Source organism: Sceloporus undulatus, unplaced genomic scaffold (genome assembly GCF_019175285.1).
Source record: "Sceloporus undulatus isolate JIND9_A2432 ecotype Alabama unplaced genomic scaffold, SceUnd_v1.1 scaffold_23, whole genome shotgun sequence".
NCBI lineage: Eukaryota > Metazoa > Chordata > Lepidosauria > Squamata > Phrynosomatidae > Sceloporus > Sceloporus undulatus.
Window position 1 is genome coordinate 930108 of NW_024802945.1, and position 19094 is coordinate 949201.

A 19094-nucleotide genomic window follows, 5' to 3' on the forward strand; every position below is an offset into this window, starting at 1 on the left:
CCACAAGGATGCTTAAGAGGTTTTTCACAACAGTTCACGCCTGAGTAGGCCACAAGTGTGGCATGCCCATGGTTTTCAGGTTTGAAAAGCCCACATTCAAAGGCTGCACCAGCCTCTGATAAAGGCAGGTGGGAGGCCTGCGAAGAGAGGGCTGGCATGATACCTCCGATGAGTCGCTTGGAGTGCTACATCCCAGTGCCAACATTTTTGTTTTTAAACTGCCATTTTGTGTGCCAAATGCCTCCATATTTTTTAGGGCATTTTCACTATGCTTTCAGGGCTTGTCTTAAAAAGGAAGTGACCAGAAAACCCCTATTGTTCAAAAAGGTCTTTCCTGGGGCTTAATATGGTCTTGAAAGGAGAGGTGAAACTCTCCGTCAAATTCCCAGAGGGCACTTTCAGACATCTAGGGGGAAATGTTCAGCAGCAGCAAGAACTTTGGTTAAAATTAGTTGCTAAGAGGAGAAAATTAGTAAAGAATTAATCAAAAAGATCTAATGAGTACTTGTGGTCTTGGGTTTTAGGCTGTGCTTAAGAGAATTTCTTTCATGTAGCAACACGACCACCTTTAGCAATCCTGGCAGTGTACAGCCCAACATAACACTGTTTTTCTTTGAAATCGCATCACCAATACTAGTGTAAAGACCGAGATTTAAAGTGGTTTTCAAGTTTAGAAGAACCATCAGCAGGTGTGTTTCCATGCAGGCAGCCTGACGATTTTCACCTTGCATCTGAAGTAAGGCAGTACGTCATCCAGACTCGTAAAAACACTCTTTTATTTTATTATGCATCACTATACTATTGCGCCCAAAGAGGAATGAGTGGTGTCATTTTCTGCTCTTGATACCAACCTGTGCTGTTGTAAGGGTTTGCCCCACCAGTGGACTCATCTCTCTCACTTCATTCAATAGTTATCAAGAAGATTTCTTCTAAAAACAATTCACTACTTCCAACAAATCCAGTAAGAACCACTATGCCTGACTAAAAACCATCCTTGAAAAGGAAGGTTTTAGCCACCTTCCAGACAGGCCATCCAGAGGCAGGGGGAGATTCCAAACCATGGGTGCAGTCTGTGAAAAGGCTCACTGCCTAAACATATTTTGAGAGACATTGAGACACGTAGGATGGTTCATATAGAAGAAAGTAGTTTCTTTGGCTCTGCTTGTGCCCAGGCTTAAGAGGCAATCACCAGAAGTTTAAATCAAGTCAGATGGAAAAGTATTAGAAGCCCTTGAAATTATCTGAATAAGAATGTATGGTGTATTCACTATTTGCAGCCTCCTGAAGTTTGGCTGCTATGTTCTAGCCCAGTAATAGCTTCTGGCCACTTTTCCCAGACTCCACTATGTAGAGTGCATTGCTCCACTGACTTCATTTCTGACTCTTTGTATGTGCCCTCATGGCTCTAGGACCAGGTTAAATTGACAAGTTAAACTGTGCAGTTCTGAGCCGTAGCCAACTCCTGGTTAGCCAGTGTTGAAGCCATGTTCTGGAAATAGCATGTCTGTTTTCTCATGGGGAGTTTGATCCTGTTTTGTACTTAATGAGCTCTTATTCCTAATTCAGCTCTACTGACCACAGGTTCATCTCTCTTGCCTGGATAAAGGTTCCTATTGGTTTACTCACATCCCCAGACCATTGCTGCCTTGGAAATTCACAGCCTTTCTGGAATGAAGCAATAGTTGGGGGATTTTCTTATATTATTAAATCCCCAAATGTCTTCTCCTAGCGAATTGCTTGGGAGCAAGAGAGAACCTGGTGGGATATCATAGGCCAGTGGCCATGTTGCTGGACAAAAAGATTCAGTGCCACCTTCTTGAAGCTTATCTGGGAAAGGACATCATGCCTCTAAGTCTCAGTCTAGCAAGCTGTTCCATGGGAATAGCATGTACCAACAGCCACTGAGAAGTCCTGCAGAACCAACAGGGACATGTTGTCCTTGCCATGAGTCATCCACTAAGTCTGTTCAGGATTTATATGGAGAACACTTGGCTGTTCTAGTGCAGTGGCTTTGATTTTCCATAAGTTGTCATGGAGTAATGATTCCCTTACCTCTTATTTCAGTATCCAAGGGAGGGATTCAAAGAGATAAGATCAAGAGATTGTAACAAAAAATTCTGTAAGCAGGACTGTTTTCTTATTTTAAATCTTTGGGTGGGAATTGTCTGTGGGAGAGAAGTCAAACACCATGGAATTCCTTGACTGAATTCTGATGAGAGTTGCAATGTCAGAACCACAACTCTTAAATATCATTTTTGGGATTTTGGATTACTAACAGTTCTCTTTTTGTGAACAAGGGAAGCCCCCACAAGTCTTAGCTATAGTTCAAACCATGACACAGCTGCAGGGTGTTTGGAGTTGTGCTGTGTTTCTGGTAACCTGCATTTGCTACAAATGTAGAGTTGGCCTGCTTGCTTTTGCGAAGCCTAGCAGAACTTTTCTTTTTTGTATTTGTTCAAGTCTAACAACCATAACAGGCTCATGTAAGGTTAAAAAAATAAACAGCAAACAGTAAACAGGAACAGTGAGTGCAATCAAAACCACAGATTCATGATCTACAGCGATCACTTAATCCAAGTAAACGCTGTGCACAGAGGTGTTTCCAAAACACTGACTTGCTTTGGCCAGGGCTAATGCAGAAGTAGCCAATTTCCAGCGGATCTTGTCAGAATGCCAGTAAAAGCGAGCAGCTTTTTTGTCGGGTTGGGCTGAAAGCGTTCAGTTCTTCAACGACTCAGGGTGGAAAAATATTACACCTCGCCATTTTAGGACATCAGAACAAACAGTGCAACAAATCCGCACTTCTCTCGCTCTCTCTGCAAATATATCACAACCCACTCTTAAGACAATCTTCTCCAGATTGTTGCAGATCCATTGGACCATAGCTTCCATCATCCTAGCAGCATTGCCAGTGGACATGCTGGATAAACTGGTGGCAGCTGTTACCCAACAGACCTGGAGGGCACTGAGTTTAGGAGGGTTGTTTCAAGGCAGATCACTTAACTTATTAACTCATTTCATTTACATTACACTTTTCTCCCAGGTCTGGGAGTCAAGTGGTTCATGATATGAGTAAAAAAAGATACAACTGAAAGCACATTATATCATGGCCATGATCGTATATGGCTTATTTTAGTGTCAAAGGCCCCATACAGACAGGCCAAAATAAAGCTGCTTCGGGTCACTTTGGAGGTATGCTGTTTAAATGATGCATGCATCCTAAGAGTCCAGAACCCGTGCCAAAGCCACGCTCCAGTCCTAAGGACTGGAATGTGGTTTTGGTGCGGCTTCCGGAATCTTTGGACGCATGCATCATTTAAATAGCATACCTCCAAAGTAACTCGAAGCAGCTTTATTTTGGCCTGTCTGTATGGGGCCAAAGTGCTGCATGCAGAGCATCTGTTGACTCACAACCTCCCTTGACTGTCTCTTGAACCACAGCAGCCGTCTGACCAGCTATTTTGTGGCTGATGGAAAGGAGGAATTGAAGCGTCTGTAGACAGATGCAAAATTATCGCATCATCTACTGAGACCTCCAGAAGACTCTGGCTCTTCTGGATGATTTAAGCATTCTGTGTCTGCCTATGAGGACATAGCTATATGAGTCTCTGATGCACTCCCCGCTCTTCCTCAGCCACAGATTGGCTGTAGTGGGACTGCAGTGGCTAAATGGTAAGTCTAGGAGACAGTTGGATAATTGCAAAATGTGGAAGGAATCATAGAGTTGGAAGAGACCGCACGGGCCATCCAGTCCAACCCCTTGCCATGCAGGAAATCCAAATCAAAGCATCCCTGACAGATGGCCATCCAGCCTCTGCTTAAAGACCTCCAAGGAGGGAGACTCCACTACACTCCAAGGGATGAGTTTGTTCCACTGTCGAACAGCCCTTACTGTCAGAAAGTTCCTCCTAATGTTGAGCTGGAATCTCTTTTCCTGTAACTTGCATCCATTGTTCCAGGTCCTGTTCTCTGGAGCAGCAGAAAACAAGCTTGCTCCCTCCTCAGTATGACATCCCTTCAAGTATTTAAACAGGGCTATCATATCACCTCTTAAATACCAACTTCTGCAGAAACCAAAAGGGGGAAAAAAAGACATACACAGGCATAATGTGAACTTAGGCCTCTGTGTACTACTATCAGGATGTCTGCCTTTTTCTCTTAACTTTCCTTCTTCAGATCCTGTTCATTTAAATTGGGATTGCCCAGGCACTTAGGCCTCTTAATGATTAGATATATTTTTGAGGTACTTTGCTCCATGTCCCTGCTTTACTCTAGAAAAATAGGGTCAGTTGGACAGAAGGATTTCCACCATTTGAAAGCCCACATCCCGGAAAGTGTTTTTGCTGCGGGAGGTAGAATGTGTGTTAGTGGGAAGAGCCTGGAAAAGTTCCTTTTAAAAGAAAATAAGGCTTCCAGACTCCCACAGCCAGCAAGGTTCGTGGTTTGAAAAAGGAACTTTTCCAAGTTCTGGTAATAGGTTCATTCTAAGGCCATCTTTGCAGCTGTTTATCTTGACATGGGCTCTTGGTCAGGAGCGGATATCTCATTCGACACTGAGCAAAGGCAGAAAATGTATGGTGAGTCAGAGGGCTGGAGAAATATTCCAAGTTTCTAAGGTTAAAGCATCAAGAGTTTTGGAATCCTGCCCTGATTGAGTCTGAAAATGCCTTGAATTCCTCAGTGAAGCACAGATGTTTAGAAGCTGATGAAACCAAGCGCCTGAGATGTTTCCAGACCTCGCTTAGGCCTGTTTTGAGTGCATCTTTGGTACATGTTTTCACAAGCATACTTTGTGTTCCCTGCGGAGGTTTTTGTTTCAGGTGTTCAGAAGAGAGTCTGACCTGATAATGTCTGACATTCTCTTAATTTCTTTTGTATCCGGTTTTTTAGCTCCATTTCAGCAGTCATGACTACCAGAACCTTAAAATAAAAGATTGAGATTCCCAAGGGAATCAGCACTTGTGTGTACAAAAAACCTTCATGAGGATTAATCCAGCTCCATAGCTAAACTGAAGAGATACTAGTCAGAGATTTTTATTGGTCATCTTACTTGCAATATGATCATTTTTGGAACTGGGGGAAGGAGACATTGTGGCTTGACAGAGGGAAAGTGAACTTTATAAAAAATGGTTGTCTGGTGGAGATGATTTTATTCTAGGCAAGAAGCTACTTATCAAACTGGTTCCATATGGAAGGAAGGCTGGAGTGGTCTTCAGATGTTTGGGTTATTTGCCTCTCCTTCATACCAAGGCTGCGCAATGCTCAACCTGGTTTGACAAACACTGCTTGGCTTTGCTGCCAAGTTCTTGTTCTCTCATCAGCCTTTCAAGCAAGCCTCCTTTAGAAAAAAACACAAAACAAAACACCTGCCTCTGAAATAAGGGCTTGGTTTTGATTATTACAGGCAACAGAGACATTGACCCTAATAGATTCCCCATTAATTGTAGGCATCAAGAAGGTAGACTTCATGACTGAAGGGGTGGCTGGCCCCTTTGAGGAGTGGCTCCTGAGCCTTCTGGAACTTGAAATCTTCTGGATTCCTTTTGGCACGGGGAGGCTTGTTTAGGTGGTAGCAACCTTGCTGTCCTCCCTTCCAGTGTTGGATCAATATGTATATGAGTCATCTCATTTGTGTGTTTTGTCTTTCTCAAGGCCTGATTTCCTTCACACGCACCTGGCCACATCCCAGTTTGATGAGATCCAGCCAAGAGGCAGAATTTCTTAACACTGTTCTGTTTCCCTTCTGCTTATAGCCAAAACTGACCCCACAAGAGAAACTGAAACTGCGCATGCAAAAGGCACTTAACAGGCAGTGTAAGCATCCTTGGGGTGGTGGGGAAAGAGGGATTCAGAGCAAGGGTCTCCTTTTTCCTTCTCCCTTTCTGTGTTTTGTCACACTTGGTTCATCTCACCGCTCTGCCTCTTCAGTTAAAGCAGATAAAAAAGCCGCCCAGGAGAAGATGATGCAGCAGGAACATGAGAGACAGGTAACTGGCAGGGATGGAATTCTGCATTTGGAAAGATGTATTCTGCAAGTACAGTGAGCTCTTAGTATCCATTGAGGTTTGGCGAATATCCTATATGGACATCAAAATCCATGAATGCTAAAGTCCTATTATGTAACATGAGGCAGCAAAATGGTGTCTCTTACATAAAATGGCAAAATCAAATTAAACTTGAATCTGTGGATATGGAGAGCCGACTTTATAATAAACTGGCATGCAGCTGGAATGCAAATTACAATGGCTAGTAATGGGAGACCAAGGGAGTGAGTGGTTGGGCAACTGAAGCAAGAATTAGACAGTCTGGTCTGGTTGTGTTTGTACTTTCTTCTCTCTTGGTGACCTATTGGAGACGTTATGTCTCATTATAATGAAAATACAATGTGAAGTAGGCTCATGAAGCATATGTGGGGCTGTGCTTGGATCGTGATCATGTTTCCTGCAGTGATCAATCAGATACCTTTGAGAAGCCCAGAAGCAGGATATGAGTGCAAGTGTCCACTGAGGACCAGGAACTGAAAGATCTTCTAGCCTCCGCTGTTTCATTGATGAAAATGTATTATTACCTAGCAATCTGCAGTCCAGGAATTCAGATCTGCGTAATTTTATTTGCAGAACTGCCACTTTCTCACTCTTGCTGCAGAATGCTAAGCTTTTTGCTTCAAACTGGTCATTGTTGGTATTTCCTGTCATGTTTGGCAGTTGTCCTTCTGCTGACCAGTGCACCTTTTCCTCTCTTCCAGGAGCGAGAAGATGAGTTGCGTGCCATGGCTCGGAAGATCCGGATGAAGTAATGCCTCTCATGGTTTTCTTCTACCCTCGACGTCGAGTGGTGGGAAATGCAGTGAGGGAGGGGAATGAGCCAGTGGTCTCCTTTTGCTGACCTGCAATCTTTTCTCTTTACAGAGAGCGCGAGCGTCGGGAGAAGGAGCGGGAGGAATGGGAACGACAATATAGCCGCCAGAGCCGCTCTCCTTCCCCACGTTACAGTGAGTGCCTAGTACCAAGAAAGGGTTGTGTGTGGTGTATGGAGCATAGGAGAAATAGTGGTGGCAGCAATCCCACACAGGCAGCTGTGATAATCTCAACCTTTCCCTCCTGCAGGACTCACTGTACTTCTGGAGGGGGCTTTCTTCCAGTAGAGAGATGGAGTTTAGAAAACCTTCTCGCTATGTCTTTGTAGGGAGAGGGTTGCATGCAAGCTTCAGGCCAAATAATTCCATGGTCTCTAACCTCTCCCCACCAGCCAGCCCAAATACCTCCAGTTCCCTCTGCAATCCCTCTCAAAATGGCAACAGGAAGTGATAATGCCTCACTTACTGTTGCTATTTGGAGAGGAATTGCAGAGAGAACTGGAGGTATTTGGGTAGTACAGATCAGGTGAGGGGAGTCTTTTTGCATAGTGTTCAGCATGAGTGTGGGGGATGTCTGTGTGTTTTGGGTGCAAAATTGCTCTATCCTCTTGGGAGAAATTATTTCTCTTAAATAGGCAGATTTGAATTTGATGGGATGTACTCTGGAGATGCAATTAAAAGTTTTTTACATATTTCCCCCTATTTGTCTTGCAGGTCGAGAATATAGCTCTTCAAGGAGGTAAAATCTGCTTTTTAAAAATCCATTCAATTTGTCTGAAGCGGTAGGCCTAGCAGACCTTTTACCAAATAACTCTTCTGCAGCAGAGGAGTGTGGATGGATGTTCTCAGTTGACTTTCTTTTGAGTCAGTTGATGTATTAAGCCAACCTATTCCTTCTGGGAGTTATGGGAATTGCACCTCTGCAGCACATCTGAGAAGGATAAGGTTGGCGAAGTTTCCATTAAGCACTGTTTCCCAGTGCAGATGCTGCTAAAGAAACCTCTAGTGAGATAGAAGAGGAAGAGGAAATGGGCAGGCTGGGTGAGATAGATGAGGAAAGGGTTTTTGGGTGGGGAGGCTTAAAAAGTTCTCTAAAATGTTCTAAAAAAATCCTTATTTGTCAGAGGTTTCAATAACTGAGATACACCTGTAGTAGGGGTATTCCCCATTTTTATCCTAACAGCCGTACAAGTTACTGTAGATACAAAAGACAACATTGCCTGTGGCTACACTTGAGGCATGGTCACTCAGTAGTGTCTTGCTACATTGCAGGGCTTTTCTAAGTGCTTATTAACTAAGGATTTGCTTAAGTATGATAGAAAAATGCAGCCATTTCTCTTGTAATTTGACCTGTCCTTCTGCCCTTTCTAGGCATTCACGGTCCCGATCTCGGAGCCCTCACTATCGTCACTAGGGGTCATTCCTGGTGCATTGTTGTGTTGGCAACCCCCTCCCCTATTTCATCTGGCCCCTTGTAACCATGCTGTGTAATAATGCTGTATATTGCTGGTTTTGATTTTAGGTTGTCAAAAAAATTAAAAATCCTAAAAAAAAACCCCAAAGTGGCCTTCTGACTGTGTGTACCCATAATATTATCTTTCCAAAAACCCATTAGCATGGGCTTTTAAGAGCAAATGTGTCTTCCTGGTCTCTCAAGGCTGTGTGGAATTATTTTGGGGGGAAAGGTAAGGTGGAGAGAGGCTTTTGCAATGACTTACGATGTGCAAGTGAAGACAGAACGCTTTCTTCTTCACTTGTACTGTGAGAAGTCTGTGTTTCATGCCTCTTTTGCTATTGATGGTTTTTACTGTGTATTGGAAGATTTTTCTATTACATTTTGTGTGTGACAGAAGACTGCTATGAAAGTATAAAAGAATAAATGTCATGGTCATCCCAATAAAACCGATAGAAGGCAGATGAAAGAATGAAATACATCCCATGGCCCTTCCTTAACATAAAGAATTTGCTGCCATAAAACAACCAGTACTTTGGATAGTTTCTTGAGAAATTTATGGGAGAGTAGTTTGAAAGTGATCATTGACAACTGGATACAGTCTTTCTGGCCAGGGAGATTTCCTTACATGGAATTATAAGAGTTGTGGTCATATCTGGTGGCCCACGCATTCAGTGGTGACAGAATGGTAACTGTCAGGGATGATGGATGAGCAAAGTGGCTGAAATCCTAAACTGCACACTGTTACAGGGCTCCACTTGTTACCATCTCCTCCCTTGTAATTGACAGGAGGGAAGCAAGTGAATCATACAGAGATGCAGCAGGCAGCCTGTTTCCACATACCACACTCCATCCTGCTTTCTGCAGCTCTCAAAGGACCAAATGCATGTTTATTACAAATGCTTTTAATATTAAAAAGGAAGCTGGGATGGGGTAGCTTTCAAAGCTCAAAAGAGTACGCTATGATGTCTGAGCAGCGGAGAAGGGCTTCCCTCTGTGTCCCCAGTGGCGTCTGTAGTTCTGAAACTTGGAAGTTCAGGATGTCAATGTCTGATGCTCCAAACAAGGCAGTGACGCTCACCCTCTCATACATGGTGAAGCTGACAGGCCGTCCAGTCATAGCCAAGAGGCTGCGCAGGTAGCGTTCCCGCAAAGCCACTCGGCTTTGCTGCTCCAGTTCCAGGTCTGCCTTGTTCTCATAGCCCACGGAGGAAAGGCTGGCAGGACCAAGCGCTTGGAAGCGAAGAGAGTTGGGATCGAAGCCACGGCTTCCATCAGGTCCTCGGGGCAGGCGAGTAACGGCAACTGGGACCTTCATTTTGCAGCTCTGGTGAAAAAAAGAGAGACAGATGTGGCTTTACTTTTCATCAAATCTCAGCTGTTTTAAGGTACTGTTCAGAAAAGATGCCACCTTCTGATGCTACATAAAGTAAAATTCGCAGCAGGATAAACATGAAGTACTAAACCAGCTTCATCAAATTTTTTAAAAATCCCATCGACTTCAGCAATCTTTTAACAGTTGTGTTACAGCTCAGACCACCAAGAGTCCACAAGTTTCATACAGTGTCCTACACAAGCAGCTTGATTTGGGAGGATGAAGCAAAAGCAGCAACATATGAACCAATATGGCAACATTTTGGACTTCTGTTCTTTACTGAGGATTTGAACCATGTCAAGCAGTACTCTTGCCTGCTACCAAGGCAAAGGTCTAGGGACAAGAGAAGGGTTAACACAGGCTTGTAGGACTTGTAAACAGGAAGTGTTGCTGTGCGAGGACAGCCTATTTTCCCCTTCGGACAGTGGCGGCACCAACTTGACGCTCCCTCGCTGTGCCAACATCCCCTATGGCCGGCAGCCAAGTCGAGGGTCAGCGGCAAAGAGGATGTTTTCCACAGTGAGCTGAAGAAATTGCTGGCCGTAGCCAAGGGTAACTCCAGCACAGAAAAGAAAGCAAGTGGGGCTGGCTTCACGGCAGGAATGGGACACAAACTTAGTAGCTTTGCCTATACTGTGTACTTATGAACATGTTTCAATTAATACTGATCTAATGGTCAAGGGTAGGAATTTTAATTTGCAGACAGTGCAGCTAGAGAAGCCTAATACTTTCTCAAAACTGGAACGATCCAACAGGTTTCCAGAAGGGAAAACCATGACAGACAATACGTTTGTGTCTTAAAGTGCAAACCTCAATATAGGCAATATAAGCCCAGTCAGTGGGCCAGGATGTACTAATGTGAGAAATAAATTCAAATAAGCATGTTGCAAACCCAGCCATGCAGAAGACTTTTGGCTATATCCCTGTATGATTCATGCCTCTAATTCTGGTCTTTTCCCCAAGTATAGTTTTCCCTTACTTCTGCAATAGTTGTGACTGGAACTGTCATTCCAAGTGGAAAAAATTAGAATGATTCTTAAGATGAAGTTGCCTACTATACATCTATATTAACTAGTGGTCTGGGCTTGCATCCTTTCAACCAGGAAGCAGCCCAACAGACACCCTTGCAGAGATGCAACATGTTACTAACTTTGCTTGGACGCAAGTTTAAAAAACAACACTCATAGCTGTGTGCAAGAGCCAGCTTTGCTTCATGCTGCCTTCTAGTTGTGGTTGTACTGCATTCCTGAGCATGGCTATCCTTGCTGAGGGTCTGCTTTGAACTACAGTCCAAGCACACCTGATTCTCCTTGACTTGGTCTAGCGGCAAGTTCGATCATGCCAGTCCAGCACCCTACAATTATAACAGATTCGGTCTATTCATTGAAGTACTAACATACTTCACACTGAGTTTTCATTCTGAATACCACAAGGTTCTCCCTGTAGTACAAAAGGCACAATAGATGCTCTGGAAGCAAGTGTTAGTAAGGTTCCTGTGTACAGTTTCTTGGCCAAGTAGGTGTACTCCCAGGCCTTTCCCAGTTGGGAAGTTTGGAAAGGGCACAATCCTACTCAGAGATTCTGGAAGCTTGATTGGTAACAAAAACACAGTTATTCCATTTTTTTACACCAAATGGGCAAAAGGCACTACAGTGCCTTTCAGCTGAAGAGATGTAATGGGCCTAAGAAGCCGGGGTGTGACTTGTTTTGCCCTTGAGTAGTTTGTGATTTATGGTGACCCTACCACCATATCACCAAATCTTTGTAATATTTCTTCAGAGGAGGGTTTGCCATTGCTTTCCTCTGAGATAGTTATGATTTGCTCAATCTCACCCAGTGGGTTTCCCAGATTCCTAGTTTAGCACTTAACCCACAATACCACACTGGCTCTTGGTGTGTTGGGGGGCGAACAACAAAATGGGGCTACTGCCTCTCCATCAGGAATTCTAGCCCCCATGGAAATTTCCCTTCAGTCCCCCAATTTCTAGCATTGCAGAGAGAGAGAGAGAGACTGGAAATCATTTACACCTAGAACTCATATTTGATGTGTTCACATTCCTTTTGTAACTTTGCCTGCCCCCTTTCCTTTAGATGCCTAAGCTGTACAAGCATCCCTCCATATCTGCAGTTTTGATTTTTGTGGATTTGATTATTTGCAGTTGTGATTAATATGTTCCCTCTAGGAATCTCCAGCTCCTCCAGCACAACTCTGCTGGAGGTTGACCATAGAGTTGTGCTGGAGAACCTAGAAGGTCTTAGAGAAAACACTTCTCTAGGCATTTGGAGGTCCTCCAGCATAATTCTATGATCAACTTCTGACAGATGTTGACCACAGAGTTGCTCTGGAGGACTTGGAGATTCCTAGAGAGGTGTTCTCTTAGGGAAAAAGAATACTTTTATTTAATTGTGGTTTTTCCACATTCACGGAAGTTCTTTGCTCATAATCCCAGCGAATGTAGAGGGATCGCTGTATTTCTAAATGCTCAATGGAAGTTTTAAGAGTGCTAGAAATTTGGGGAATGAAGGAAAACTTCAGTAGGGGGGAAATTATTTTTTGGGGGGGGGGCATTTTGTCCCTTCTCCAGTCACATCCCTGCCTTGGCGGGACAAGTGAATTTTTAGCCTTGGCAGCCAGAGTTAACATAACCTGCTAGTTGCCCGGGAGTAAACCGTTTTTCAGCTTCTGTTTTGCCACCAACTCAGCTTCTGGGCGGAAATGCCACAGGTTTAAGCCTTGGTGGAGATTACCTTCTCCCCACCGCCCTGCCTTCCATCCTGCTGATCGGGCCACATTCCTGCGCGGTGTGTTTGTTCCTAAAGCCTGGACGATGACCACAAAGTTTCCTCTGCAGCCCTGTTTATTATGCACTCTTTCCATAGACGGCTCATTCCCGACGCGTGCTGTCTGGCGCTGGAGGAAGCACCGGCCCCCAGAAGGCTGCTCCAGCTGGGCTGATAAGGACTTGGCCCAGACCTGGTGCCCTCTTGGACATGACACCGGCGGGGAGGGAGGAACTGTTTTTTCCGGAAAGACTTGCCTTTGCTAAGGCATAAGCTTCTGTATGAATGTGGCCTGGGAGGAGTCACACACACGGTGCTGCGGAGATGGAAGGAGTAAAGGCTTTACACATAAAAGCCAGCTTTGACTTTGCAGGCACATAAATATTCCCAGCAGACAGATTTGTGCCAACAAAAGTTCTGTTAAACAAGCCCCACGCTGAGGACTTAAGCCAATCTATTGAGAAGTATTTTGGTCAGTGGAATCTTCTTTTTGGGGTGGGTGGGTGCCTTTAAGGTAAGACGTTGATCAATAGGTTATAAGTGATAGAGTCAGAAGGGGATGTTATGGGGGGAGGGCAAAATTAGGGTATCTCCCCCCCAAATAAACATTCTGCCCTCCCAAATGCAATTTTACTTCCAACCCCAAACGTCTTAAAACCGCACTAATTTAAAACGGCAGTCCAATATTTTCAAAGACAGTTTAGGCATCCAAAGAAAAGCGGCAGGCAAAGCGATCCAAGGGAATGTGAACCTACAAAAAGCTCTGGGTGTGGACAGTTTTCGGTGTCTCTAGAAATTTAGGGACTAAGGAAAATTTTCATTTATTGGGGCAGTGTTCCTATTTGAGATTCAATGCATTCATCTTGGGGGGGGGGCGGGGGGAGGAAGGTGAATCCTTATTTGGGTGGGCAATAGCCTCATTTTTCTCCCTCCACAACTGCATCTCTTTTAATATATCTTAATGGTGTATTCTTTTGCCTTTTGGTAGGGCAGAATTTTCATTTGGGAGGGAGCACTGCATATGTATGAGGATTGTTGAGAGGGCACCAGAACAGAGTCACATCTAGGTATCACTGACTACAAGAGCTGAGCCTTCTGGGTAGATCAAGTGCCTTGTGGCTGACCAAGTGAAGACTGTGGGAAGACGTATCCACCGCATACACTTTGCCCTGTGCCCCATAGTTAATAGGGTGGCATTTCTAGTGGCTCCCATTCTCCACCCAGGGACCCCGTCCTCTTGCTTTCCTGGCAGGACCTAAGCCCCAAAGGGCCACTGTGCTGCTCTAGTGAGTGAAGAGGCAACAACTCACAACAACTTGTTTGTTCTGGCTCAGTCCCCTTGCCTGGTTGACATCACATCCTGAAAGCAGCGAGAACGGCATCTCCACAGGCAGGGCGGGCTGAGCCCGGACACTCTGGCGAAGAGCTAGGAGCCGGCGTCTCTCATTTGCTAAGCGAGGAAGGAAAGAGGACAGAGAGTGCCAAGGTGAACTGGGTATGACCATAAGGCAACGAGGGCTCTGGCTTGGCATGGATGACCCAGAAAACACAGCCCAGCTAGGAGAAGCTTGAAGGTGAAGGTGGCAAGGAAAGGCCACTGGATCTGAAAGAGGGGAAAAACATGGATTCTCGCCAACAACCTCTACTTTTGCAAGTAAGTACCTCTATGAGGGAGCAAGGGAAATACACACACATGTGCGGGCAGCGCCACACTGTCAACGACAGCACAAAGGGCGATACTTTGCTTTTGCAAGGTGCTTTTTGCAAGGTGTTTTCCTAAGATTACAGGAGCATCCTTATCACTGGGTGGGCCCCTTTTCAGCTGCCTTGCCTACCCTGTGTATGTATACTCACGTTAATCATTACTTACTATCCAGGGAAGGACTTGTAGTTTGCAGAAAGTGCAGGAACCAGAAGTGGCAGCTGGGGCCTGGAGAATGGGGTGGTTCAATCGCCTCCAGCACTGGAGCACCAGCATGGTGGCCCCTTATATTAAACTTGGCCCACCAGTGAAGCTCCACCCAGTTCAGTCCAAACCAGTTCACAATGCCACGTTGCAGGCGAGGCTACAGGAACTATGCTAAAATCCTATTCTTACTGTGGTTTATCTCTTCCCCCTTTCCCAACACCACTCAGATACCAGTAGTTATTTAATGGATGTGAGTGAAAAACAAGGAAGATAAGTTATTGTCAAGGCTATAAAAGCCATACCCCTGCCCTTTAAAATGCAACTAGGAACAGCATCCTCCCACTCTGCTTGCTTTTTTGGAAGGCCTCAGGATGCAATGTATTTATGTGCAGGATTTAGGAAGTCCTCTGTGCCTCCATTTGTCCACCTGCAAAACAGGGTTGATATCATAAAGGTACTGGGAGGGTGAATAACACAGGAGATGAAGAGTTTAGGTGCGAAATCTTGATATATGAACAAAGATCCAGGGAAAACAGGGATGTCAAAGTGTCAACGGAAACTATGCAATCTCACTGTATACCAGGTACATGTTTGCAAAGAATCCCCTCACAGAGAGAAATCCAGCTTAAAAATGACAGGGATGGAAATGCTCCCGTCGCAACGCAACACTCCACATAAAAGATGGGATGTCTAACTTGTCACAACACATTTTCGACACTGAAACCACTTTGCAAAGTTAGAGAAGTACTGTGATGAAGCAATTTCTTGGGATCCCCTGGGTTTCACCCCTGTCTTTCCACAGTAACCTTCAGGGTGAATGAAATGCTCAGTAATAACCTCTGCCAGCGACTTCTTTCGGCTGGATCTTTAACAGGTCTGGAAGGGATTTTTCAAAAGGCACTCAGCCTGAGGTGAAAGGCGAGTGCAACACGGTTAAATGAACAGCTCTGAGTGAAACTGACATTAAGTGTAATGGTTTTGACTGTCTACAGGGGGTGCTATCTTTCTGCTGAGTGATAAAAAAGACAACCTGGCTTCTCACCTGTAACAGATGTATTTGTATGGTTATATGTATATTCTTTTTTGTTTATGGGTGGATAACTGGGGAACTAACAAGGGGGAGAGTAGAACAATCATATTTTAGCCATATGCCTCAGTAACCAACTTTGCTTTCCCCCTTTTTCTAACTTCCCCAGTTCCACAATGGTTTCTGGTAACTTGACGGTTCTGTCGACGCTACTTATATCTCTTTCCTTCTGGGGAACCGAAGCCCCCCAGGGGCCATTGCCTGGAACCGACAAGCATGACTCTAAGCAGGTGCCAATCCAGGCCCTCCACACCATCCTCTTAAGACGCCTGGGCTTGCAAAGGCGCCCAGAACCAAAGCCAGGCCTCATGGTGCCACAGTACCTGCTGGATTTGTACCAGTTCTACTTGGGAAAGGCTCCTCCCTCCCTGCAAGAAACGGAGCTTCTGTTCCTGGAGGAACAGGCAGGAAGAGCCAATACTGTGCGCACGTTCCATCATGTCGGTGAGGCCATCCCTTTGAACACCAAGCTTGGGACCTCAGGGTTTTGCAGATGGGGTGTGGATCTGTTTGAAAAGGGCAGCAGAACTCAGAGGGGCGGAGTGGGGTCAACAATGGGGAAAGAACACCTGAACACAAGTATGGGCACAAAAAGCAGACAAAGAACCACGCGTGGTTCAAGCTGTCTGCATTGCCTAAAGTAGAAGAACCAGAGTGCAGCAGTGGGAGGAGAATATAATTTGCATGCAGATGGTCTAGGGACAGTACCTAGGTGTGTTTTCCTTCAAGTTACTTATCACTTTATGGCAACCTCATGAATTTCATAGTTTTCTTAGGCAAGGAATATGCAGAGATGGTTTTGCCCATTCTGAGATATAGCCTACAGCATCTGGTATTTGCTGGTGCTGTCCCATCCAAGTGCTAAACAGGGCTGGCTGTGCTTAGTTTCCAAGATTAAATAGGATCTAGTGCCTTTAAGGTATTTACCTTTAGGGTAAAACAATAAAACCTAGGATTCCATAAGAAAAAAAACCATGCCAGTTAAAGTGGTATCAAGCTGCTATAACTGTGCAGTGTGGACACACAGCTGCTTTGCCTGTTCCAAGACAGACCTATCCAATGTCAGAAAGTTAAGCACATTTCATTTCAGGAGGAAAGACCTTGGCTGCACTGCCACCTACAGAGCATGGAAGATAACTCTGCATCGCTTAGACTGGCGTCCCCCAACCTAGTGCCCCCCAGATGTTTTGGACCACAGTTCCCAAGATCCCTAGTAACTGTCCACACTTGTTGAGGGTCATGGGCATTTAGGTTCAGAGCATCTGGATGCACTATGTTGGGGAAGGGTAGGACAGGAGGCGTTTGTTGAAAGCAGTCAGCTAAGATTATTACCCCTACAATGTCTCAGCAATGAAGCCACTTCAGAGAACACAGCATAGTAGTTAAGTTTATGTTTCAAATAAAGTCTAAGAATAAAATTATAAATGCAAGCTCCATACTAGTAAAATAAATTAACACATATTTTAAAAAATACTATGATGTTGCTCTGTGGTTTGTCTACTTAATGAATTAGTGCAGAACCTCTGCAGACCTCCATAACTAATTCAAATGACCAAAGAGATGGGGAATGGGGTTTGGAACCAGCCTTAGTTGTACTTATAGTATGTTCACTGAAGCCTACTGCCATATTACTCAATTCCCCTCATGTAATACATTTAAGGAAGTTCTGGCCGTGTTAGTATTTGGATGGAAGAGCAGACCCACTGAAATCCACAGGTCTTAAAATTATTCATGACTATTCAAAGTATGACTAAGATTGGATCTAACCTTGAATGCTGAAGTTGGCATTCTTCAATAGAAACCAAAAAGGTTAAATTTCCATTTCAAGGCAAACAGAAGTTCCATTGCTGGGGGAGAAACACAAGCAAAGGTTATTGCCTTCATGGCAACCTCACGAATTTCAGACTCATCTGGGAAACAGGAAACTAGACTAGAGGGGTCCTTGGTTGGATCCGGCCAGTTAGTTATGAAATACTGACACTCAGTCTTCAATTCCTTTTTAACTTCTATTCTGCTCCATTTCTAGAGGATCTGGATTACATCCCTGAAGTTGTAGGAAATTCATTTTACTTCTTATTCAACCTCACCTTGCTGCCTGCAGAGGAGGAGCTGACTGCCCTCGAGTTGCGTCTCTACCACGCGGAGAAGGGAAGCAAGGGCTTCCACATCAACATCTACCACGCGATGGATGCCCCACTCACTTCCAGAAACAAAAGCAGACTCTTGGCCAAAAAATTCTTGGCTCCCGCGCAGCCCAAGTGGGAGAGCTTTGATGTTACTGCTGCCTTCAAGAGGGTCAATGGCCAGAAGCTTCACCTTGGGTTTCTTGTTGAGGTGCAGCATCCAAACAACAGCCATAACCTCCAACAGCAAGACAACCCCCTTCGCACACGACGGTCTCCTGGACAGAAGAAAGCTCAGTGGGCTCTGGAGAGGCCTATACTAGTCACCTATAGCCATGACCAAAGAGGACAGCCTCTGACACATGGAAAAAGACACAGAAGAAGCCAGCCAAATGAACTAACCCAGAAAGGGGGCAGAAAACCTTTAAAGGTTCCAGCCTCCAGGAGCAAACACAAGAGCCTGAAGCCAAAGACCAAAACCAGCACCAAGTGCAGAAGGCACCGCCTCTTTGTAGATTTCAAGGAGGTTGGATGGAATGACTGGATAGTTGCCCCAAGTGGCTACCATGCGTTCTACTGCTCCGGGGAGTGCCGGTTCCCACTGGCCGATCATATGAATTCCTCCAGCCACGCCGTGGTGCAGACCATGTTGAATTCGGTGAACTCCAAAGTACCTAAGCCATGCTGTGTCCCCACGGACCTCAGTCCCATTGCCATGCTCTACCTAGATCAACATGACATGGTGGTCCTGAAGACCTACCAGGATATGGTGGTGGAGGGCTGTGGGTGCCGGTAGGAATGATGGCACTGATGGCGCAGGGACACTCCTTCTATCAGTATTAAAAACATGAGGGCACTCAGTGAAAGGTAGGGACAGCAGGGTCAGGACTGTCACAAGTACTTCTTTCACACATAATGAATATTAGGAAGTCACCTCAAGAGTTGGGGACCACCGAAACATTAGCTAGCTTAGCTGTGAGACACATTGGGGGGGGGTCCTCATTGTACACAGGCAATATGCCTCTCAGTATAAGATATGACACCGAGTAATAAGCGAATATTTCTATGATGCCCTTCGAAAGAGTATCCAAAGGCATTGAAAGGTATCCTATGATGCCCTTCCAAAGAGTATCCAAAGTTATCCTGGCTGGCTGCAACTGGAAGTAGATGGACCTTGGTGTGATCCAGCGACCCATTCTTTCATTCTTATGAAGCCATATGAACAAATGTTAGCCTTCCCTGCAAACCCTGTATTGACAAATAATTTCATTTGTGACGAACTCTAGTTGAACAATAAACAAACAACTCATCCAACCTATTAAAGCAAGCATGTATCAGTCCGACTTCAAACTAGGGAAGAGAACTGTTGTCACCAACGGATTTTTGACAGCAATATAAATCATTCCTGTGTAGAGATGGGCAAAATGCAGCCACTTGGATGTTGTTGTGCCACAACTCACATTATTATTATTATTATTATTATTATTATTATTATTATTATTATTATTAT

At 44.8% G+C, this 19094-nt stretch overlaps 3 protein-coding genes across 11 annotated transcripts in view; 2 read left to right on the top strand and 1 right to left on the bottom strand.

Annotated features, from left to right (window-relative positions):
• The window catches only part of LOC121917553 (CLK4-associating serine/arginine rich protein-like), a 25823-nt gene extending 17391 nt beyond the window's left edge, over positions 1-8432 (top strand). For 2 of the 5 annotated variants that reach the window (XM_042443610.1, XM_042443611.1), the window contains 6 exons: positions 5754-5814; positions 5929-5987; positions 6746-6792; positions 6909-6991; positions 7571-7595; positions 8228-8431. In XM_042443610.1, the coding sequence (XP_042299544.1) occupies positions 5754-5814; positions 5929-5987; positions 6746-6792; positions 6909-6991; positions 7571-7595; positions 8228-8270 (318 nt within the window). In that variant the 3' untranslated portion in view covers positions 8271-8431. Of the gene's footprint in view, positions 1-5753; positions 5815-5928; positions 5988-6745; positions 6992-7570; positions 7596-8227 lie in introns of those variants that run through there. The other 3 variants (XM_042443612.1, XR_006101060.1, XR_006101061.1) reach the window with 3 other exon arrangements.
• Positions 8433-9167: 735 nt separating this feature from the next.
• LOC121917555 (gem-associated protein 7-like) overlaps positions 9168-19094 on the bottom strand; it is an 11772-nt gene continuing 1845 nt past the window's right edge. For 2 of the 5 annotated variants that reach the window (XM_042443618.1, XM_042443619.1), the window contains one exon: positions 9168-9636. In XM_042443618.1, coding sequence (XP_042299552.1) covers positions 9250-9636 — 387 coding nt within the window. In that variant the 3' untranslated portion in view covers positions 9168-9249. Of the gene's footprint in view, positions 9637-12432; positions 12651-13775; positions 13998-14335; positions 14471-19094 lie in introns of those variants that run through there. The other 3 variants (XM_042443616.1, XM_042443614.1, XM_042443617.1) reach the window with 3 other exon arrangements.
• Positions 13982-18920, top strand: LOC121917554 (bone morphogenetic protein 2-like). The gene is made up of 3 exons (XM_042443613.1): positions 13982-14119; positions 15571-15905; positions 17488-18920. Exons 2-3 carry the CDS (start codon positions 15578-15580, stop codon positions 18378-18380), a joined length of 1221 nt encoding a protein of 406 aa, XP_042299547.1. The 5' UTR covers positions 13982-14119; positions 15571-15577; the 3' UTR covers positions 18381-18920.